Source organism: Eleutherodactylus coqui, chromosome 5 (assembly GCF_035609145.1).
Source record: "Eleutherodactylus coqui strain aEleCoq1 chromosome 5, aEleCoq1.hap1, whole genome shotgun sequence".
NCBI classification, from domain to species: Eukaryota; Metazoa; Chordata; class Amphibia; order Anura; family Eleutherodactylidae; genus Eleutherodactylus; species Eleutherodactylus coqui.
The window spans coordinates 236427746-236452364 of record NC_089841.1 but is presented as its reverse complement, the minus strand read 5'-3'; the positions used below and the strand labels follow the sequence as shown (position 1 = coordinate 236452364).

General features: G+C 41.7%; 1 protein-coding gene across 5 annotated transcripts in view; it reads right to left on the bottom strand.

Moving 5' to 3' along the window:
* Positions 1 to 24619, bottom strand: part of BNC2 (basonuclin zinc finger protein 2) — a 553266-nt gene that overhangs the window by 112945 nt on the left and 415702 nt on the right. For all 5 annotated transcript variants that reach the window (XM_066604361.1, XM_066604357.1, XM_066604358.1 and 2 more), the window contains one exon: positions 16394 to 16496. In XM_066604361.1, coding sequence (XP_066460458.1) covers positions 16394 to 16496 — 103 coding nt within the window. The remainder of the gene's footprint in view (positions 1 to 16393; positions 16497 to 24619) is intronic.

Sequence of the window (24619 nt, the reverse complement as noted above, 5' to 3'; positions counted from 1 at the left end):
TTTTACCCATATGGTAGTTTTTTGGCCGTATTTTTATTTTCTTGGGCTACCAAAATTATTTTTGTTTTTTTTGTGACATATAAGGCCATTTTGTTAATAAACATTTTCACTGAAATGTATTCATGTGTTTGCTTTATTAGGGCTAACGTGTACAAAAAACAAATACAAAAAGATTTTTTTTAAGTAGTTTTTTTCTTTTAAATTATTACACTAAGGGCTTATTTACACAAGCATATATCGGCTGGCGTTTTCACGCCCGGCTGATATATACGCTTCCATCTAAGCTTTCCTCCCTTTCCCTGCCCCTAACCAGCTCTCTGCTTCTCTCCTCCAGTACGGCGGTTGCAATGGTAGGGGGCAGGGCTGAGCTCCACTCTGTCCCGCCCACTCCCATTGCTGGCTATTGACAAGGGGTGGGGAGGGAGCAAGAGTTTAGCTCCGCCCCTGCCCTGCCCACTCCCATTGCAAACCGCTCGGAGGGGAGGAGAGAAAGACAGAGAGCTGGTGAGTGGGAGGAAAGGGGGGCACTGCTTAGATGGAAGCATATATTGGCCAGCCGTGAAAACGTCGGTTGATATACGCTCGTGTAAATAAGCCCTGAAGCCAGAATAAAGTATAGTAATGGGTTTAGCATTTGGTTTCAGATGCTTTGATATACAATTTGTAAAGTCTTGGATTACACAGTGGATATGACATGGATGTTGGCATGGACAATGGGCATTCTCTGTATACACACACATACAGATAATTTTATATAGATAGATTCCCATATTTAAGAAAAAAAATGTATATTCTGTAATTTGTTTAGCTTATTTTTTTTAACTTTTTCTTTTAACATCTATGTTCCCCATAACGTCATATAAGATGTCTGGGGGACACTCACACTGCCTACTATGACTATACAGCTCAGACATGCCAGGGGTTGCTAGCAAAAATCAAAAAATAATGAAAAATAGCCAACAGGACAGTCAGTTTCAATAAGACTAGTCCATTGTATACTGTCCGCTCTACATGCAAACTGAAGGATATTTTTAGGGTTACATGAACTCCTGTAAGCTGGGCAGTTAATTTGTTTTTATCCAACATCTACATTTTGACATGTATCAGTAATTAGTTGTGGTATGTACAGATCAACCATGGTAAGCCTCTTTATAATTTGCCCCCCATTTAAAAAATATATTGTTTACTTGACCAGTCTAGAGTCGGCACCGCCTATGGCAAGCTGAAGCGCGACAGAAATTTCTGCTGAAGAACCCTCTGTAAGTGTTCAAAATACACTTTTTTTATATGTTTATTTTCTCTCAGACCGTTCAACTACAAAATTCTGAGGTTTCAAAGAACTTTAGAGTTAAGCTTAGGTCTTCGGGGCTGCCAATTTTTGTGGGAAAATAAACAGGTTAATTTTGCTAAAGTTATGCTTTTCATAGTTGGAGAAGAAGCATACAAAATCAGTTAGAGAAAAATGGATTGAGAAAAAGAAATTGAATATAAATGACTGGGGTTTATAGGAGCTTGTGTTCAGCTGAGCCGAGAACAGCAGGACTAAGTAAGGTTTGGTTAGAGGAGATGACAAGTGTTTCATTAGGGGCTCTTGTGATCTTGCTGCCTCAAGCATCGAGCAGAACTGAGGGGATTGTAGTTAACACAGCCTTGCATTACAAGACATCTTCAAATCAAGCAAAAGTGTGTTGAACAGATGGTACAGAACACAGACATGTCACAGGTCTTGAGATCAGGTAAAATGGAAGTGGAATACATTTTGAAAAGCACTGCGGGGCTTTGGAGAGAGGAATTTAATGAAAACATCCATGCTCGCTCTGAGGACAAGATAACGTTAACAGGCTTTCCACTGAGAGCTAAGGCCAGTTTTAGAGGGCCATTTGCCCTTGGCCTTCGCTTAATTCAGGGATGTCAAACTCGAAAGTCACCTCCGGCTAAAGTGAAGTGACTGGATGAAATGCAGCGAGAGCCTCATCAGAGTGGGAGTTAAAATTACGGTGTTCGCTGACTTTTTTTTTTGCTTTTTTTTTTACTTTGGATTAAAGTAATATGGCAGTAATTCTACTAATCATGTCATAGGAAGTAGAGTTTACCGTATTAATTATCTTATAGCACGGTTTTATTATATAATACAACCAAGATTAAACTAAAACTAAATTAAACGTAGTTATAATGGACAAAAATGTTACTAGTCCAATCTACAATATTGTGGGTTTTTTTTTATTTTAATGTGTACCTTACTGTGCAAATGAACCTTAATCTCTGGGGTGAAGCTTTAGGGGTCGTAGCGGTCACAGGTGCGACCGGGCCCCTAAGTCAAGGGGGGTCCAAGGCGACCCTCACCACAATAGCAGGCAAGACTGCAGTGTCTAACTTCTAAAACTCCGGCAAGCACAGAGCGAAATTTGCCACCGACTCAGGACGCCATCTGACGGATCAAACAGGGTATAAAGTGTGCCTGACTCCTCCCTCCATCGTCTGACTCTTAGTCGCACTGGGCTAAGTGTGAAAATTCTCTGTGCGCGCACTGGAGTTGCAGGGTTGGGAGGAGCAGAAGTGGCAAGGGGTGCATAAGTGGTAGTGGCAGAATATTAGCATGTGGGCGGACTAGCAGCAGGGGCAGAATTTGAGCACATTGTGGGGGGGGGGGGCAGGGGCAGAATGTGAACATGTGGAAAGGGGGGAGCAGCAGCAGATAGCAAGCATATGACGAGGGAGCAGGGTAGGGAGCAAATTATGAACATATAGTGGGGAAGCAGGGCCAGGAGGCATGGGAGGTAGCGGCAGGATGGGGAGAGTGTCCAAAGACAAGTCGTGGCATGAAGAAGTCATCCTCATGGCAGTCTACACCCAGATAAAGAAGAAAAGGGAAAGTGGACAAGTCAAATCCAGGAAGACATCACATGTGATCATTGGAGGTAATTGCACTATAATCACTATATAAAGCTACCATGTGATTATTATATGGTGACTGCATTATTTAAAGGTACCATATACTACCATGCATAGAGCTGAGCCATTGTATCTGTGCAGATGAGGGGCTCAAGTTGAATTTTGGAACTAGGGCCCTTTAGTTACGCTTGAACTTAATTTGAGGGAAAGAGCATCCTAATTGTTATCAGGAAGTTGAGCAGTTTTTAAACATTACATGATAATACAGAAATGTCAGATTATGCAAATAAAGGGTGCATTCCAGTTCCAAGATACCCCTTTGTTGAGTCTGATAACCTTTCCTGGCAGTTTAGTTGTTTCCAGTTTATAATAATTGAGTCCTTGCAGTAATGTGAATCAGTCCTCTATATACTAAGCTTGGGCAGGGCTTGTGCTGAGATACAGAAGACAACCTAAATAAGCAGAGCTGCAACAAAAAAAACTGAAGGAAGAACAGAAACAAGAGCTGCCTGAGCTTTTGATGAAACACAAAATGGGCTTTGGAAACACCATTGGACAATATAATTAAAGGGGTTGTCCCGCGAAAGCAAGTGGGGGTATACACTTCTGTATGGCCATATTAATGCACTTTGTAATGTACATTGTGCGTTAATTATGAGCCATACAGAAGTTATTCACTTACCTGTTCCGTTGCTGGCGTCCCCGTCTCCATGGTGCCGTCTAATCTTCAGCGTCTAATCGCCCGATTAGACGTGCTTGCGCAGTCCTGTCTTCTGAATGGGGCCGCTCATGCCGGAGAGCGGCTCCTCGTAGCTCCGCCCTGTCACGTGTGCCGATTCCAGCCAATCAGGAGGCTGGAATCGGCAATGGACCACACAGAAGACCTGCGGTCCACCGAGGGTGAAGATCCCGGCGGCCATCTTCACAAGGTAAGTAAGAAGTCACCGGAGCGCGGGGATTCGGGTAAGTACTACCCGTTTTTTTTTTTTTATCCCTGCATCGGATTTGTCTCGCGCCAAACGGGGGGGGGGCTATTGAAAAAAAAAAAAAAACGTTTCGGCGCGGGACAACCCCTTTAAGGTGCTTCATTAGACAGTGTTACTGTCAGCCGCTAGAACAATGACAGCAAAGCCCATTGCCTCCCCACCTCAGCCCAGAGCTATGTGGTCTGTTCTAAAATATATAAGTACGTGTAGCCCTAAACTTTGAGATCATTGAATCAAGCTAAAATGGCCACATGGTCGTCTACAACTAGCCTTGGCTCTGTGCCCATTATCCTAGCTACAGATGTAGAAAACTGTGATAACTTTTTGTGATGTTATCTTAAATGGGTTCTGTTATTAGAAAAAAAAATCAATCCTTATCTATTCCTTCCCAGTCAGTCTTCTTACCACATCTTCTCCTGGCTCCTGCAGTCCCCCAGGTGACCTCACTGCAAGCCGGCCAGATCCTCTTCTTCCTGGGACATTACGTACATTCTCAGCAATATCCTTCCTTCAGGTCTATGTAGGCTATGTCACTAGTGACATAGCATTCACTGCCTAGCAGGGAGTGCTGAGCTATTGCCAAGACTGCACATGCTCACTGTCTCATGACAATAGTATATGAACACGCACGCTGAGACTGTGTGTGCCATAGCTTGGCATTCCATGCTAGGCAGTGAACACTACGTCACTAGTGACATTACCTACACTGACCTGCCAGAAGGAGAATGCTGAGAATGGACACCACAAAACAAGAGGAAGAGGATCCAGTCGGCTTGCGGTGAGGTAACTCGGGGGACTGCGAGAGCCAGCAAAAGATCGGGAAGGAAAAAATGTGGTAAGAAGACTAATAGGGGAGGAAGTAAGTATTGCTTTTATTTTTTAATGACATAACCCATTTAAGTCATTGAAAAACTTGTTTTCTTATTTTAACATAACAAGGCCATTGAAAAGCAATTGAAAATAGTAAAAAAAAAAATGGTGGCAAAATAATGTATCAATGCATTACGGGCTTATTCACACAAGCATTGTTTCTCTGAAAGGACGGGCCGATTAAAAATCGGACCAAATTCACACAGAAATGGATGACAGTGATTTCAATGGTTCTATTCACATGAGCTTTTTTTTATTACTAAAACAGACAGTTTGAGTAAAACAATGCAGCATGCCCTATCATCTGCCCGATCCTCCGACGAGACTTGCCCATTCAAGTCAACAGGTGCATTAAAAAAAAACGAATTGCAGTCACACAGCATGCGAATGTGTTCCATGCGGAATAAGTTGGCGCTATACAAATAAAGATTATTATTTTTTATTTTTTTTTCCACAGTCCATTGACTTCCATGGGCGTTTTTAAAATATCATCAATTGGGCCACCTTCCTTTTTTTTCAAGTATGTGAAAAACGAATTGCACTCGGATGAGCAGAGCGAAATTACTCTAAATCAGCTTACAGTGAAGAAAGTAAGCACTTCTCTTAAGTAGTGAGTTTTATCTCATGGTTATACTCAGTGGATATTTACTTTCCTTTTACTTGGCTATGTTAAAATGGCGGGCCTCGTATGCCGCAGAGTGCTAAGGTACCAATATGCAATCCTAAGCTCTCATTCACGAACTGAAGGTTGCGGGTTGAATCCCCGTATGGTCCAGGTAGCCGGCTCAACCTCGCCTTCCATCCTTCGAAGGTTAGTAAAAAGATGACTGGAGAAGCCAAAGGCAAACACCCTGCAAAAACAGTCTGCCAAGACTTTACCTGCTAAACCCAACTTAAACCTAATCTATAGTACCTGGGCAGTATACATGAGGCAGAGCTGCAATACTAAACACAACCCATAGACAAGAATGGCGCTGTGACTGCAAAATAAGCTGACTTTTTTTATACTACTCTCACAACTTTTTTGAACTCTTAACTAGACACATGTTAAGAGTGGAGCCCTGCCTACTCCGATGTACGTTGATACATAGGCCAAACCAAATATGAAAATTCTACATATTTTCTGGCACTGACTAGGCATTGCATACGTTTTATAAGATCGGTAATTACACTAATATTTTGGGGCGTAATATAAAAAATAAAGACAAAAAATTGGATTTCTCTCTTCTACGGCTGCCAGTGACAAATAATAATTCCAGATAGTTCAGTCCGGCAGAATACAGCAGCAACTGAAATGGTCAAATATAAGCCAGTTCCTATATGTGTATTACTTAAAGATGAAAGCAAACTACTTGTAACTTTTCCAGAGTTGTTTCTAAAGTCCAGCACAAAAAAAAATCTTCCAAAATGTATTACACACAAATTAAATGTAATTAAAATAAAGCGGAAAAAGGTCTCAATGACATCTTTCATTATTCTGTTGGGGCTGTGTGATCTGTTTCCAAGCAGTACATTTTAGACGGCTACTCTGTTTATGTAGCCGACAGCAGAACCGCAGTTTGTTCATAGACATGGCTGTCTCATTTTTTTTTTTTTTTCAGACAAAACTTTGAACCTTCTCCAGCTTTGACACACTGCCTCTTCAGTTAATAACGATCGTGTTTCCCCCTTGTCTACTGTCTACTTTTCTTTGAGGCAACTGCGCACTCAGCACCTCCAGATAATAACGCAAAGCTGCAACATAAAAGTGACAGCATTAATATAATTGTCTGTCTTTCTCGCCTTCACCCTAATCTCCCTCTTTTTTTTTTTTTTTTTAACTTTTCAGTTTTGACAGCCTATGTGACACCTGTTCCTGTCTCTTCTGATCCTACGACAGCCTTTTGTTGCTGACATGGTTCTTGTCAGACGAGGAATCTTGCCGGAGACCAAGACAATATAGGATAGAATTGCTTGATGGGCTTTCCTTGCAGAGATCGCGCAGGCGGAGTGTAAAGGGTTAATCTCACCCAGCCTGGGGGACTCCTTTCTCTTCTGAAGAAAAGCTCCCTCTCTACACATTAGGGATTTCTCACAACCTCAAGAGTCTCGCAGGCGCTCGACTAATTAGTTTGTAGATTATTCAAAGCTGCTAAATGTTCAACATTAGACTTTGTTTTAGAAAGATGGGTCACAGATCTGGGGGATGAGGTGAAGTGGAAAACAAAGTGATATTAAACATGGCTCACGTGTAAATGTAAAAATAGGCCAGCGGCGTCTTATAAATTGGTCCACCTAGAGGGAGCTCACCCTGGATCTTCATGCGGGCGCTACCAACTGTCCAGGTCAATGACACTTATCTGCATATTTAGAAGTTATCTCGCTTGATCGGGTCTTCTGGAAACTACAAAGTCTTTTAACAATTAACAGGGTTAGAAAAATGTCTTGAACTTAATGAATAGAATGCATTCCATTATTTGTTAACAGCCTTGTACCCATTAATATTAGCTGTTGCTGGCAAGGGGAAAACTTGGCACTTGTGTGGTATTTGATTACCAGATACATTTTAGGAAATGACAAGTATCATGTATACTTTGACGATTAATGAGTGAATATTTGTTCCAAAAAATGGCAAAGTGTCTACAAATATACAATATTCAAAACCTGGTTCTGCGAAATTATCATTTAGTGCTGATGTCATGCTTGTAACGTACTTCAACACCAGAGGTAGGTAGTTGGTGGTTTCCATAAAGTTATAGTTAACTGCCAACTATTTAGGTATTTTGTTTGAGGCTATAGTGACTGTAATGTATTCTTTTATAAACTTATTCCCTTTCACTATAATTACCTGATCCCGTATTTATCATATGTCAGCATTTAAAGGGGTTGCCCGATTACATGACAACTGCCCTTTAATAGGACTTTCATATTAAAAAAAAACAAACAGAGCATTACTAACTTCTTCTCCGTCCCTGCGATCTAGCGCTGCAGCCTCGCTGTGGTCCTGGCATTTGTTTTGGCAGCAGCCGTTAGAGGAATTCAGGTTACCGCTACAGCCAATCAGAGACTGCAGTATCACGTTCCCAAACTCCTGGCATCATGGCGCTCAGGATGTGATCACCGATGCCAGAAGAATGGAGATGGCGCGGCAGCCACTGCAGCAGTCACCTGACTTCCTTTAATAGCTGCTGACAAAGCAAACGCTCCAATAGCTGCTAACTGTTTAGATGCCGCTGCAGAGTTACCATTGCAACTAAGCGGCCAGCAAAAGCAAAGCACCCTCCAGTGCCCCACTGGACCCCTGCAATACAATTATGGGGTGCCGATGGATGTACATGGCAGCCTGTAGCCTAGTGAAGGTTCCCAGGGCTATCATGTATTGCAATCGATTAAGCTGTGCCTGAGGCAGGGCTTATCAGACTATCATTAAAAGTAGAATACACTGCAATGCATGTATTAAAATGCAAATATTAAAAGTTGTTGAAAATCCATTTTTCCATTTCTCATATAAAACAAACGAATAAAATAAACATAATTGGTATCACTGCATCTGCAAAAGTCTGAATTAATAAAATATATCATTATTAATTCTACTTAGTGAATGTTGTAGAAAAAAATACATAATAGCAGAATTGAGGGTTTACTTGGGCACCCTGTCCACTAAAAAAATTAAGTAAAATAAAATCAAAAAGGGATGTACCCAAAAATGGTAGCAGTACAAACTACAAGTCAGCCAGCAAAAAAAAGAAAAAGCCCCCGCACAGCCCCAAAAAATAAAATATACAAAAATAAAAAAAAAAGTTATGGGTCTTAGAATATGACAACGGAATGCATTTTTTTAAACCATTTTTTAGAAGTAATACAGTAAAAAGCTTATGAACTTAGCACTGCTTTGTTTGTACTGTTCTGCAGAATAAAGTTAACACGTTGTTTTAAACAAAAAAATGTAACCCAAAAAACAATGGGGCAGTTGTTTTTTTTGTTTTTTTTACTTCACCCCACTTAAGTTTTTCAATACATTATACAGTACATTAAATAGAACTATTAAAAAAAAGCTTTTCCTGCAAACCACAAGCCCTCATACCGTTGCTATGTTGACAGAAAAAAAAAATTAAAAATGTTATAGCTTTTGAAAAGGGGAGGTGAAAAAACTAAAAAAAAAATTTAAGAAATCGCTGGCATTTAAAAAGCTAACATTGTGTCACAACTCACAAATTGACATATGAGGAAGGGTCCTAAAACCTATTATGATTGGAGTACTCCAAATCTTTATAACTGGTAAAGTCAAAGAAATCAGACTGAAGATAGAGAAGGGTAAAGACAGCCTACACAGTGGAATCTCGTCTTTCAGTGCTGGCTGGCTATGGTTAGCAAGGAGTGGCTTGTGATAAGGCTCGAGTCTATCATCTGGTACAACCCATTGTGATCACATGATGTGCCGTCTGTGATTTTACATAGTACTGTGGGTATATTTACTGGGTAAGTCAGTGTAGCATATGTCAAAGATGAGAACTAATACAAAGCTTGAGCCTGCTTTAATGCCCATTTACACAATAACGATTATCGCTCAAAATGCGTTCAAACGACCGAAATTGAGCGATAATCGTTACATGTAAACGCGGGCATCCTGCTCTATTCGTCTGAACAATGGTTTTAAGGTGAACTTAAAATCGATCGTTCAGCCGCAGAGAGATAAAGTGTCTCTCAATAGACCGCATGCTGTGTTCTCCTCTGAAGTCGGGAGATTACATTGTAATTTGCTGGCAGACGCGAGGAGAACAATGCAGCTGTGTGCACAGCTTGGCGTGTGATTAATCACAGGGTTGGCTCTACAAACAGCTCCTGGAGGCCGTTTTAACAAATGAAGATGAAAAAGTGTTAATGGCCATAATACTTCATGCAAAAAGATCACTGAAACTTTCAATCTTTCAATCGTTTGAAAGATTATCTTTGCGTGTATATGGGCCTTTATAATAGTTTTTCAGTTAGTTATTAAGAGTAACAGACATCTCTCATATTAGTGATAGTTCTTACATAGCAATAAACCTGTCCTGCTAAATCAGTGTTTTTCAACCCCTTCAGCCTCAAGGCACTCCTGGGGAAAATATTTTACTGCCAAAACATGGGTGTGGCCAAGGGACGTGACTTAGCACAGCGTATGATTTTACCTCCGATATTCTGGGCACCCGATGGCCTCTAGTGAGTGTAGCGCAATTTCCCACTTTCGCATCATCTGACCAGTGGCGCTGTGCTTAGTACAGGCCACCGAGTGCTAGTTGAAGGGGTACACTGACAGCCAAAAACTTCGGAGGTGAGCACTGTATCTTCTAAAATCAGTTGTGGGTACGCAGCTGATTTTGAATGAAAATCCACACCAATGTTTGAATGTGGAATTTTCCGCTGGACATTCCGCAGCATTTCCACTCCAAGTAAACACAGCCGAAAGGGGTTTTCCAGGCAGAGTCAGGGGTGGAATGGAAGCAGCTGCTCTGACCACCCCTGTATAGTTGCTGGTGCTCGAAATTGCAGGCACAGCTCTCATTGAAATCAATGGGACCCCAGCCTGCAATTACAAGCGCAGCTCACGTTGATTTTAAAAAGAGCTGTGGCTGCAGTTCCAAGTCCTAGACACTACACAGGGGTCAGAGCACTGCTTCCACTCCGATCCCGGTGGGCAATGCCTGGAAAACCCATTTAATGTCTGCTGAGTGATTTCCAGCCTGGAAGCCACAGCCATCTCTGACGGGTTCTTGTGGTCCACCAGGGTGCTGTTGGGAATCCCTGCTGTAAATCAATGGCTCTGGCGCAACATGTACCTCTTAGGCTACCCAGCTGGTGGTGGACCTATGTGCTATTGCTCCCTAATGGATTTTCCAAAACTTGCTGCTACTGTCAAAACCATATCACTGGGTAAGCTTCATAGGACTCATAGTCATATGTATTAAATACTTTACCCCTCTTAATTTCCAGCGTGGCCTAACACTACTGGTAAAATTTGGCTTGCAAGCTAGAAAGAGTTGGGAACGTCTGATTTAAAGACATTTCTGCTCATTTTAAATTATAATTTGGATTATTGGATTGTCTTGAATGGTCATGTCTGTCTATTTAGTATGATAACTCTTAACGACATAGAATGATGTCAATCAGCCCAAACCTTACTTAGGTGCCTTGCCCTTTACTACCACCCATTAAAATGGGTTCATTTTCTATAAATGCGGTCTACTTCTTAGAAGTAACTTTTCATCAATATTGTTTAAATGAAATTAATTAATGACAGAACTAGGAAACGGTGTAATTATTGCAGCAGGGACTTGTTATTTGTATTCAGAGAATCATTTCAAACTGATGCCGCTGAATGAAAGAGGTGCAGAATAGTAATCTGATTCGACTGAGTGCTTTTTAACATTCACTTGCTATTGTGTTGTGATTTAATAAGCTGACTCTTTTTTTTAAAAACTCCTTTTAAAAAGTATTTAATAAAAAACAAACGGAGGTCAGAGTCTCAAAGCAGGCATATCATGGTCCTCAGACACTCATTTAGAAGCCTATCAGTACTGCATGGCAGATGAAATGTTCCCCTGACCTGTCTCGCTAAGCCATCAAATGCAAGAATCTGACAGGTATCAGGATGCTGCTAGCAAGCTAGGTGCAGCAAGTCATTAGGAAAAAAGCATTGTTTAGAAAATCTACATATGGGATGTGTGCATCCCATGTCTCTTTGAGTGACTACCAGAATTTTTAAAACCTTTACATACTTCAGGCGTTTTAATTAGCAAGTGGTTGCTGACGCATTTTCTAGACCTGCTTGACTGCAGTGCTACTGTAGTGTGTACCAAATGTTACATCTATCTCATATCTATCTATCCTCATTTCATATCTATCCTCCTCTCAATCAATCTATCTATCTATCTATCTCATATCTATCTATCTATCTATCTCATATCTATCTATCCATCCTCATTAGAGATGAGCGAGCGTACTCGCTAAGGGAAACTACTCGAGCAAGTAGTGCCTTATGCGAGTACCTGCCCACTCGTCTCTAAAGATTCGGGTGCCGGCGGGGGAGAGCGGTGAGTTGCAGTTGCGGGAGTGAGCAGGGAGGAGCAGGGGGCAGAGAGTGAGAGAGAGATCTCCCCCCCCCCCCCCCTTCCCGCTTCCCGTTCCTCCCCGCTCTCTCCCGCCGGCACCCAAATCTTTAGAGACAAGGGGACAGGTACTTGCATAAGACACTACTTGCTCGAGTAGTTTGCCTTAGTGAGTACACTTGCTCATCTCTAATCCTCACCTCATATCTTTCTAATCTATCTATCTATTCTCATATCTGTCTATCTAGACCAAACAGTAGCAAAGTTTTAACCAAACGGTCTTTATCGAGCATGCTACTGTTTGGTCTATGGAGTTATAAAGATATTTTCTACTTTGCACAGCGCATGCTTTCACATTCTCTTTTTATTTCCCTTCAAATTGGACCCTTGGATTTTGGTTTCTGGTGACTGTGCATCAATTGGCTCAGCTGTCAGCACGAGGCTTACTTCTACTAGTATATCTCATATCGGTCTGTCTATCCATCTCATATCTATCTATCTATCTATCTCATATCTATCTATCTATCTTCCTCATATCTATCTCTCATATCTATCTATCTCATATCTATCTATCTCATATCTATCTCTCATATCCATCTATCTCATATCTATGTATCTATCCATCTCATATCCATCTCATATCTATCTCTCATATCTATCTATCTCATATCTGTCTCTCGTATTTATCTATCTCATATCTATCTCTCATATCTATCTCTCATATCTATCATCTATCTCATATCTATCTATCTCATATCTATCTCATATCTATCTATCTATCTCATATCTATCTCTCATATCTATCTCTCTCATATCTATCTATCTCATATCTATCCCTCATATCTATCTATCTCATATCTATCTGTCTATCTATCTCATATCTGTCTGTCTATCTATCTCTTATCTGTCTATCTATCTATCTCTTATCTGTCTATCTATCTATCTCTTATCTGTCTGTCTATCTATCTATCTCATATCGGTCTGTCTATATACTGTATCTATCTCATATCGGTCTGTCTATCTTATATCTGTCTGTCTATCTCATATCTATCTATCTCATATCTATCTATCTCATATCTATCTATCTCATATCTATCTATCTCATATCTGTCTATCTCATATCTGTCTATCTCATATCTGTCTATATTTTAGTAGAGTTAAGAATACAAATTGTGGCCAACAAACCTTTTTTGCAGAAATAAAAGCCATGAGAAAGAAATGTTGTTGGCTCTAACACAATATAAGCAGGGCATAATTGTAATGTACTGATGTATTTTAACTCTTCAAAGCCTGTCTTATAGTTTTCTGATGGCAGAAGATGCTGGCCCTTTGTTTACAGTGACGTCTTTAGGTGCTGGTGCAGGAGAGAGGGTTTGCATCTTTGTGCGCCCCTCCACTAAAAGCTCCTGTTCTTCCAGCAGCCTCCTGCTGTACGTTGCTTGATCACAGTCTGTGACCGCGGCATGATCATACGGGACTTCCCACTTTGATCAGGGCAACCTGTCATAGTGACACGAAGTATAATGTATTGGCAGACAGGAATAGGATAATACATTATATGTTTGAAAATAAAGATATAAAATAGTAATCCCTTAATGGGATAAAAATATTAAAATGTTTTCAATAGAAATAAAAAAACATGAACATTTAGTATAAAATACATTTTACTGCGCATAAACATTACATAACAAACAGGGGGAAAAACTACAATCATTAGATAACCACATAACCGCAATAAGCTGAAGAAATAATTTAACAGGCTATTCAGTCTGAAACATGAACAGTATAAAAAAAGGGAAAAAAAAGATTTTTTTTCTATGTTCATGTTGTAAAATAATTACCCAGTATACATACTTCCAAACAGAAGGCCACATATAGGCACGTCAATGAAGATTGCCAAATAAAAGCTGGTCATTGAGGGGTTAAACAAGTAAAGGCTAATATACATGAACATATTATGGTTTAATGCAGCCTCCAGTTTATAGGGAGCCATAGAAATCTATATAGTCCTATTGTACCCCCTTATGCTTATGAATTAATATGGGGGAGGATTCAGTACAGACTCTGTTCACAGCTCTGCTATGTGCATAAGGTCTAATTTTGGGCTGTTCAGGTCACAATTTTATTGTAACGACGATAGCGTTCAGCATTTTGGTTGAACCATACTTAAAGGGCTTGTACAACAAAAAATATTGCTTATAGTTAATAATTATAACATTTTCTGTATTTACACTTATTAAAACATGTTTCTATCCCCACATAGGTCAGGGCTAATGTTGGAATAGCGCCCCCTGCTGTTTCTATTAAAGAGCCTTTCTGTGTCCGGTCCACCTCAGTAAATGTTGCAAGGTGGTCGCACATGCTCAGTGTTGCTTCTCTGCAGTGTGCCGTTTCGCTCTCTGATCCCTTGCTCATTATTTCTTCTGTCATCAGAGAAAATACAACAATTTCAAAAGCAGCAGTTCACCACACCAGCGATCCCTCCACATACTCAGTGAAGCAGAGAGATATGAACATCAGACAAGATACAGCAACTTCAGAAACACCCGATCATCACATCAGCGAACCCTCCACATACCCAGGGGAGCAGTGAGATATGGATATCAGAGAAGACACAGCAACTTCAGAAACAGCCGCTCACCACACCAGTGATCCCTCCACATATTCAGTGGGGCAGAGAGATATGGACATCAGAGAAGACACTGCAACTTCAGAAGCAGCCGCTCACCACACCAGCGATCCCTCCACATACTCAGTGGAGCAGAGAGATATAGACATCAGAGAAGACACAACAACTTCAGAAGTAGCTACTCACCACACCAGTGATCCCTCTACGTACTCAGTGGAGCAGTGAGATATGAACATCAGAGAACATAAAACAACATCAGAAGCAGCCGCTCACCACACCAGGGATCCCTCCACATACGCAGTGAAGCAGTGAGATATGAGCATCACAGAAGATACAGCAACTTCAGAAGCAGCCGCTCACCACATCAGTGATCCCTCCACATACTCAGTGGAGCACATAGATATGAAAATCAGACAAGATACAGCAACTTCAGAAACAGCCGATCATCACACCAGCGATCCCTCCACATACTCAGTGGAGCAGTGAGAGCTGGATATCAGAGAAGACACAGCAACTTCAGAAACAGCCGCTCACCACACCAGTGATCCCTCCACATTCTCAGTGGAGCAGAGAGATTTGGACATCAGAGAAGATACAGCAACATCAGAAGCAGCCGCTCACCACACCAGCGATCCCTCCACATACTCAGTGGAGCAGAGAGCTATGGACATCAGAGGAGACACAGCAACTTCAGAAGCAGCCACTCACCACACCAGTGATCCCTCCACATACTCAGTGGATCAGAGAGATATGGACATCAGAGAAGATACAACAACTTCAGAAGCAGCCGCTGACCGCACCAGTAATGCCTGCACATACTCAGTGGAGTAGAGAGATATGCACATCAGAGAAGATACAACAACTTCAGAAGCAGCCGCTCACAACACCAGCGATCCCTCCACATACTCAGTGAAGTAGTGAAATATGGACATTAGAGAAGATACAGCAACGTCAGAAGCAGCAGCTCACCACACCAGTGATGCCTCCACATACCCAGTGGAGCAGAGAGATATGGACATCAGTGAAGACGCAGTGACTTCAGAAGCAGCCGCTCACACCAGCGATCCCTCCACATACTCAGTGAAGTAGTGAAATATGGACATTAGAGAAGATACAGCAACGTCAGAAGCAGCAGCTCACCACACCAGCGATCCCTCCACATACTCAGTGGAGCAGAGAGATATGGACATCAGTAAAGACGCAGTGACTTCAGAAGCAGCCGATCACTACACTAGCTATCCCTCCACATACTCAGTGTAGCAGAGAGATATGGACATCAGAGAAGATGCAGCAACTTCAGAAGCAGCCGCTCACCACACCAGTGATCCCTCCACATACTCAGTAGAGCAGAGATAAGCAAGACTGAGTAGGTGGAACAATTGCAGAGGAGGTCACAGAATAGAAACAGCAGGTGGCGATTATCTGGGGTAGAGACATTGTTTTAATAAGCTCAAATATAAAAAATGTTCAGAATTAAAACTGAATTTCACTTAAAACATTATATTTTTCGGGACAATTCCATTAAAGAAATGTTTTACTATGTTCTACAAAAGCAATGTTGAATGTCATCTTATTGACTAATATCTGATTATTTCCCGATCATCCTTATCAAGAGCTTGACAGTGATATGTTTATAGCAATACCTGCAAATTGGATCAATGTTTTCAATGAAGACACAGAAAACTTAATTTGTGTATAAAGATTCCCATTGGAACGTTTGGATGAGATAGGGTCACATTTTATTTGGAATGAACAGGGCAGGAATATACAGTTAGAAAGGCTATAGGTGAGATAGATAGATAGATAGATAGATAGATAGATAGATAGATAGATAGATAGATAGATAGATAGATAGATAGATAGATAGATAGATAGATAGATAGATAGATTTCAGGGATAGTGATCTGTATTTGACATCTGTTTTGCAAGGAGACAATGAATATGTTTCTTACCATGTGCCACCCAGCCATGTTTACATTGGTCACAGGTTCTCAGATTAATCTTCCCAGGCTGGAAACATTCACATGTGCAATTTACAAGTGTACATCGGATGGCCTACAGAGAAAAAAAAGAAGAAAGGAAAAGAGGTTCATCGATCGATGTCCATTTCACTATTTATGCTCTTATAATATGCATGAGTTGTTGTGGCTTATGGAAAGCACAATGCAACCACAGTGTTTAGAGGGACACAAAAGATGGAAAAAGTTCATTTCTGATGCAACTCTACTGTACTTTATGGCTTACAAGACACAGGCACTTAGCTTTTAGTGCATGTGATACCATTAGATCTGATAAACAGAATGAAAAGGTCACCTAAGAATATCCCAGGAAACCATCTACTAGTCCTAGATGGTAGTATCAATCCAGTACTTAGAGTATTCTCTGCTACATAACCATATTTCATTTGTCAAAATCAAGTGCTGCCCTCTAGGAGAGGGTTCAGTAATTCCTCTAACTTGAAGTCAACTTCTACACGTATCTTTTATTAAATGGAAATGTGTAAAATTGTACTGCAATAACATTATGGACCAGCCATTAATATAGTAACATAGTATGTTAGGCTGAAAAAAACATCTGTCCTTCTAGTTCAACCTAGGAAGGCAGAGGAAGCAAAAAGGCCCAAAAGGTGGAAGTCAAGTTTCATAATTTTAATTGTGAAACAATTCCTTCCCAACTCCACATCTAGCAATCAGAATAATCTCTGGATCACCGACCCTTCTGAAGTAAACAGTGACTATAACATGTAATATTGTTAAAGTTAAGAAAGGAGCCTCTTGAACTCTTTTAGTGAATTCGCCATCACCACGTCCTCAGTAAAGAACCCCCCTTCTATGTTGGTGTAGAAAACGTCTTTCAGTAAAGGGTGCTCCCTTGTTCCATAGTCTCACTGCTCTTACTGTAAAGAACACCTTTCAATGTTGATGTAGAAACCTCCTTTCCTCTAGACGTAGAGGATGCTCCGTTGCACCATAGTCTCACTGCTCTTACAGTTAAGAACCTCTTATGTTGGTGTAAAAATCTTCCTTTGTCTAGAAGTAGAGGATGCCCCTTCTTCCATAATATCACTGCTCTTAAAGTAAAGAACCCCTTCTATGTTGGTGTAGAAATCTTCTTTCCTCTAGAAGTAAAGGGTTCTCCCTTGTTCCATAATCTCACTGACCTTACTGTATAGAACACCCTTCAATGTCCTCGAGACGTAGAGGGTGTCCCCTTATGCCATACTTTCACTGCTCTTACAGTAAAGAACCTCCTATGTTGGTGTAGAAACCTTTCCTCTAGGTGTAGAGGATGCCCCCTTCTTCCATAGTATAATTGCTTTTGCAGTAAAGAACAACCCCCTTCTATGTCAGTGCAGAAACCTTCTCTCCTCTAAAAGTAAAGGGTTCTCCCTTGTTCCGTAGTCTCCCTGCTCTTACTGTAAAGAACACCATTCTTCTTAGTGTAGAAACCTTCTTTTCTCTAGAAATAGCAGATGCCCCCTGTAGATAGAGATTATATGACTTTATGCATCTATCAATAGTCCATGTGCCATCAATGCCCACTTACATTCTTGTAATGATGACCATGAGCTGTACACATGGAGGTTGTATGAAAGTCCATAGAGTTGCCGCGCCGCCCATGACCTGCTATATAGTGTCTCCATATGGCAGCATTTTACAGAGGTATTGCAGTAATAGTATTTCTGTCCCCGGGTATATCCTTACCATGAACCTGCCATATTGCAGACTCAAAGTAGCATAGAATAGAGGTTATTCTCACCATCCTGGCTTGTTTGCCATCATCAGCCAGCCGCACACGGATCTAACATGGCTACAGTGAATTAATCCCATCCTAGCACTGTTTTCTATATCCTGTGCAGTGCTACAGTTTAATAGCAGTCGCTAGCATGGAATAAATGACAGTGTCACGCACGTACTTCCAGCAGCCCCCCTCCATCATGTAAACTGTTCGATCGTTCATTTTCCAAGCTATATAAGTATGTATTCCTGATTAACGGAAATAGTAATATGAAATATATTACCAACGACATCTGCTGATGAAGCAGGAATAATATATGTGTCTGTAGGTTCACAGTGAGGAAGAAGGGAGATCTTGCTGAAAGGTCCAGTTTCATGTTCAATAGTTTATTGACTTGATGATATATCATGTCTGCACTTGTCAGTAATGGTGTCTTTCTTTAATATGTTCACTAATTAATGAACTCTGTAATTAATTGTGCTGCTGCGCCATGGAACCTTATAAAGCGACAGTCTGGTTCTTGTTTTTAACCCCTTACTTTACAGCTTTACTTTGCTTTCTTCAGATTTAAGAAGCTAATCGGTTGATGTTCATCCTAATCTTCCTCTTCTTATCTTTTATCATATGGAAGTGGCCAAATGTGGCAAACTGTTACATATTCCTGAAGGTCTATATCTAATGTATCTGTTATTTACAGTAATACACTTAGGCCACTTGGAGGTTCCATCACAGACCCGGCTCAAAATGCCGAAAGAAAAAGCGCTCCATGCTGCACTTTTTCTTCCGTCTAAAAAGCCGGGCAGCTGAGCATATACCGAACGGACCCCATTATTGTCAATATGGTCCGTTAGGCATGGTTCAGTTCTGTCATGAGACAGAGCCGTTCAGCTGCATGGATTCCCCTTTCCTACTTCCCGAACTGAGCAGGAAAGTGGGACCCCAAGCGCAGATGTCAAAACCACCCTTAAGGACTCGTTCACATCAGCGTTAAGGGATTCCCGAACGGAGCAGGAAAATGGCACCCCTTGTCCGAACGTCTCTTTCTTATGTTGGAACCGAATGGCACTGAACGATCCCTCATCGACTATAATGGGGGTCCATTCGATTTCTGGCGAGCAGCGCTTTGCCAGAATTTATAGGATAAAACAGCACAGCTCACAGCAGTACTTTATCTGGCTTTTTAACAGAAATCAGCGATGGAGGTTCTAAACGGAACTTCCGATGTTGACGTGAATGCACCCTAAATTGGTCGGTCACCAGGAAGGATATTTAATTATCTTGGATCAGGTACTTAATGGCAATTCCAAGGAAGCCAATTGACTATATTTTAGGGTAGGTTTGCATGCAACAGATTTTTATGAAATTGTTGCAACTGTCATATTCATCTGATTGAGGCTTGTAAAAAGCCATGCACATGCTGCAGAAATATTCAAATTTATGGGGATAAGAGTTGAGCGAACATACTCTGCCGAGCTTGATGCTCGTTCGAGTATTGGCGTACTCGATGGTGCTCGTTACTCGAACGAGCATCAAGCCATGTTAGACCCCGCCCCAGTTTTTGGCTCCTACCCGTTGTGACGTGCCTGTTTTGGCCCCTCCCCGCCGCAACGCAGCGCGCGTCATTGGCAAACTTTTTAGGCAGGCAGGAGAGAGAGGGGGAGAGAGGGAGAGAGAGGGGGAGAGAGGGGGGGAGAGGGGGGGAGAGGGGGGGAGAGGGAGGGAGAGGGAGGGGGAGGGAGGGGGAGAGGGAGGGAGGGGGAGGGAGAGGGAGGGAGACGGAGGGAGAGGGAGGGAGAGGGAGGGAGAGGGAGGGGGAGAGGGGGAGAGAGGGAGAGAGGGAGAGAGTGGGAGGGGGGAGAGAGAGAGACCTAGAGAAAAAAACCAAAAGCTCAGCATCCGGCATTTCGCATACAAAAATGCTTGAGTCTCCCATTGTAGTCAATGGGGTTCATTACTCGAGTAGAGCTCTCAAATTTTACGAAAAGCTCGACTAACGCGGACTCGAGCATTTGGTTGCTCGCTCATCTCTAATGGAGATGTATGTTGACACGAGTCGGTCATATAACCTCAGAGCAACAGTCTCCAACTGGTGGCTCTCCAGGTGTTGTAGAACTAACTGTCTAGTCTGTAGCCCTAACGACATACTGGGAATCTCCAGTTTGAGACCACTGCCGTAGAGTATATGAAGAGTAAAGACCACCAGAGAAAACCAGAAGCAAAAGCAGTACCCCGTAGAGGCTTGAGCTGTAGGAAAACAACAGAGGAAAAAGCAGCAGACCTAGGAGTAGCGGACGGATGCAGTGCACTAATGAGGGGTGGAATTCACTCCCAAAAAATAGTCTCAGTGACAGCATCCTTTTCAGTTGGTTTTGTTTTTATTATTGTCAAAACCGCATCCAAAAAAATGGTCTCTTGAGAAACTCTTAGCTATTGTGAAGAGTTGAAATATTGGTAAAAAGGTACTGCAAAGTGTAGGAAACTTTCTAGTTGAAATGTATTTGGTATTTCAAGTTAAAGAGATTATTCCAAAATAGAACTTTATCACCTATCCACAGGATAGGTGATAGAAGTCTGGTCGGTGGGAGTCTCACCACTGAGATCCCCACCAAGTCTGGTAATGGGGGTCCTGTGTCCTACTCTTCTCATCACTGTGGTGCTGCTGTACCAACCTGGTCACACATGAGCAGCCCATCATAGCTCCATGCATTTCAATGATAATGATGGAATGAGCTGAGTACAGTACAGTGAAAATGAATGGAGCAGCACCAAGCATGTGTCACCACCTCTTCAATCAATCTCCTCCTTACTATGGGGGTATAGTGAAACCACAGTAAGGAGAAGGGGGGATATGGGACCTATGTTCTCTTATTGGGAACATGGATAGTCTCAGCAGTCAGATTTTAATCACCTATCCTATGGCGATTACAGTCAATTCTAGTACAACCCCTTTAAATCCTTAATGCCATATGACTTAACCTTACGTCATGTGGATAGCGCGAGATGATAAGAGATGCCCCCCATCCGGCAGCGGGAGTCGGCGGTTACCGATAGCCGACCTCCTGCTGCAATAGCGGGGCTTTATGAGCACAGAGATCCCCCGCTATTAACCCCTTACGTGCTGCGATCTATGTAGATTGCGGCATGTAAAGGGCTCACTAACAGGTTGCCATGGTAACAGGACGTCAGCTACAGGAGTCCTGCTTTGCCATGATCTATGATCACTATTACAAGTGATAAGGCATTGCAGGACTTCTGTCCTGCAATGCCTTACCATGGCCATCATAGCAGCTATGGTTCAGATTCTGATCATAAACTTAAAAAGTGTAAAAAAAAATTTTTTAAATGAATTCCATTGAAAGGGTGAAATCTGCCGCAGATCTGCACCAAAATTTCCAAATAAATCCGCAGCAAATTAGTGACGTATGAACATTTCCTAAGGGTGCTTTCACGTGGGCAATTTTCCCTTAAACATAAAAAGAACCCATTATTTACAAAGCTGCAGATATAAAAGTCACGGCAAGGGCTCTTTTTTTGGACAATCTTGCCCATTATTGTTTATGGGAGAAAGAAAACAAATAGAAAAAAAAAATTCAATTGCAGGTGCGCAGGAAGAATACACGCTTGTGAATGAACTTATTGAAATGAATGATTTCTATTCACTGCGTATTTCGCGCGCCTAATTTTGCATGCGCCAATATGATTATGTGAATCCTGCCTATTGGTCCGAGTTTCTTGGACCGATATCGCACTCTCCCGTGTGAATCGAGCTCTGGGAATTCTATAACATCAGAAATAAAGGTTCTACTTTACTTTAGAAACGGTGTGACACCTGTACTCAGGTCGAAGCTGCAATACCACACACAACCCATGGACAAGAGTGGCGCTGTTTCTGGGTCAAAAGCAGACTTTCTATTAATCTAAAACAATGCGGTTCTGCTATTTTGATTGGTTGCAATCTCCTTAATTAGAAACGTCTTCTGACAGATCAATCATATCAGGGTTATGCGCCAAAATATGCAGCACATATACCTAAAATAGTTGAGCATCATAATAACATAGGATTGCATATTGATTCTGTAATGCCCTACAGTCTGCATAATATATGCATAGCAAAACAGCAAAGCTACACATTATGAATTATTTACCTCTGAAACATTTCCACTCCATCCATATTCATTTGTTGAGGCTGAAGGTCCCATACTGAGCGCGAAATAATAGAATACGTGACGGTACCCGGAGTCACAAAGGTTTGATATCACCAGCGCGCGTGTGACTGCAAATAGCTAAATGACATCAGCTAGGTCCATAGTGCTTTCCTACGACTAGTGTCCCAATATATTGTATTAGCCGCACATTACCGGAATGCCATGGAGAAATGTAAGTATATTAGCAGCTTTTCAAATTGTATTAGTGGAGATGAAGCCAGATATGAGATACAGTAGTAATACAATAGGGCATTCCTAAGTATCACAGCTAGATTACTCCACTTTCTTGAATACTTCTTTACTGTCAGCATTCTCATTTCTAGTTTCCTGCCTCAGTTATGCTGCACTGTATATTAAAGCCGATTACAGTTCTAGCTTCTCATTAAAGGGGCCATCAGGGTTGTACAAATGGATGACGTATCCTCAGGATAGGCCATCAATATCTGACCGGGAGTCAGGTGACCGCCACCTACCAATCAGAGGCTGCAGTGTCACCGCTTCTTCTCTTGGCATCAGCGCTCACATCCTGGGCGCCATGATGTCAGGAGTTCGCTGCGGTCTCTGACTAGCAGGTAGTGGTCAACTGACTTCCACTGCCAACAGACACCAGGAAAATTGCAGTGTTGCAGTGCTTGACGGGCGCTGAGAATGGGTAGGGTACCCTTTATTTTATTGTTTTAGCTGATTTAGACTTCTGCAGTTAGACAATCCCTTGTAGACTTCTTTCACATGAACATTTTTACATGGCTAATTTAGCCGCGATTAAAATCACCACCATGTGAGGCATTGAATTCCAATGCATTCATTCTAATGGGTGATTATCAGCCACATAAAAAGTACCCTGTACTTGCAAAAGTGTAAGAAGACAAAGATCGTGACCATGGCCAACAAGGATGTCGACAGGAAGGTCAACAAGGAAATTGAAGTGGTTAATAGTTTTGTATTCCTTGGGTCCCTCATCCATCTTAGTGCCAGCTCGACAGATGAGATAAGGAATTGATTAGCAGTGGGGTGTACGGCCATGGTGAGCATGGAGCCAGTATGGAAGTGCAAGGATGTCTCAGTCACCATTGAATGAAGGTTAATCACAGCCATCGTCTTCCCAATTGTAGCATATGGCTGTGAGATGTGGACATTGAGGATAGCAGACAGAAGAAAAATTGACACTTTTGAGCTGTGGTGTTGGGGAAAATGTCTACAAATCCCCTGGACAGCGAGAGTCACCAACAAAGCTGTGCTGGACTGTATCAACCCAGAGGTGTTCCTGAAAGGCTAGATCACCAGACAGAGACTGACTTACTTTGGACACCTGATGAGGGCTAATTCACTGGAAAAGGAGATGCTACTTGGAATGGTCGGTGGTAAAAGGAAACTGAAGACAAAAGCCACGTTGGCTGGACACCATCAAGAAGGACACAGGAATGGGCATTGGGCAATTGAATCAGCCTTACAGAATAGAGAAGCATGGAGAGGACTGGCCTACAGAGTATCCAAGAGTCGGACATGACAGAACGGGTAGAATTGGAATTAGAACTTGTAATATTGAAGCATTACATTATGCCATTTAGAAAGACACCTATAGAATAATATTGTAGCACTGATTTAAGGATTAGCTATTCCTCCCATTTACTGTGTGTAAGATTTCAGTATTTAGAAGGGCTCGGTTTCTATAAGCTCCATCTCTGTCCTTGTCTGTTCTCTGAGGAATCTGCATTATCTAGTTTATTTCTTGGAATGAAGGACTACAATTACACTGTGCCTCCGAAGGACGTTTGACTGCAAAATCTGAGCAATGCAGGCTCTTTAAGCAATTTTCCAATAAATGAGCCTTTGGGCCCTTTTACACGGAACGATTATCATATCAAATGATTGTCGAGTCATGTGAAAATGAATGACATCGCTCAGTGTAAGCACGGGGTCAACAATTGAATGATAATTCCTTCGCTTATTTTTCATTTTATGCAGGCATAAAACTCATCATTCATTGTTTGCCAGTCCCTTTGTGTATAAGGCGATCGTTCAGTCATTCCCAGACCATTCCCGGGCATTTTTAGACTCCTCTGACAGACCAACGATGAGCTAAACGAGAAAATGGCAAAACAATGTAAACAATTACCTGCTGCTGTAAATGGACGTTCACTCGTTCCCATTAATTTCTCTGTGTACAACAAGCCTTATACAAGCCCTAACTTTATAATCTGATAGTAGGAATATTAAAATTGTGTGCCTGAGTGC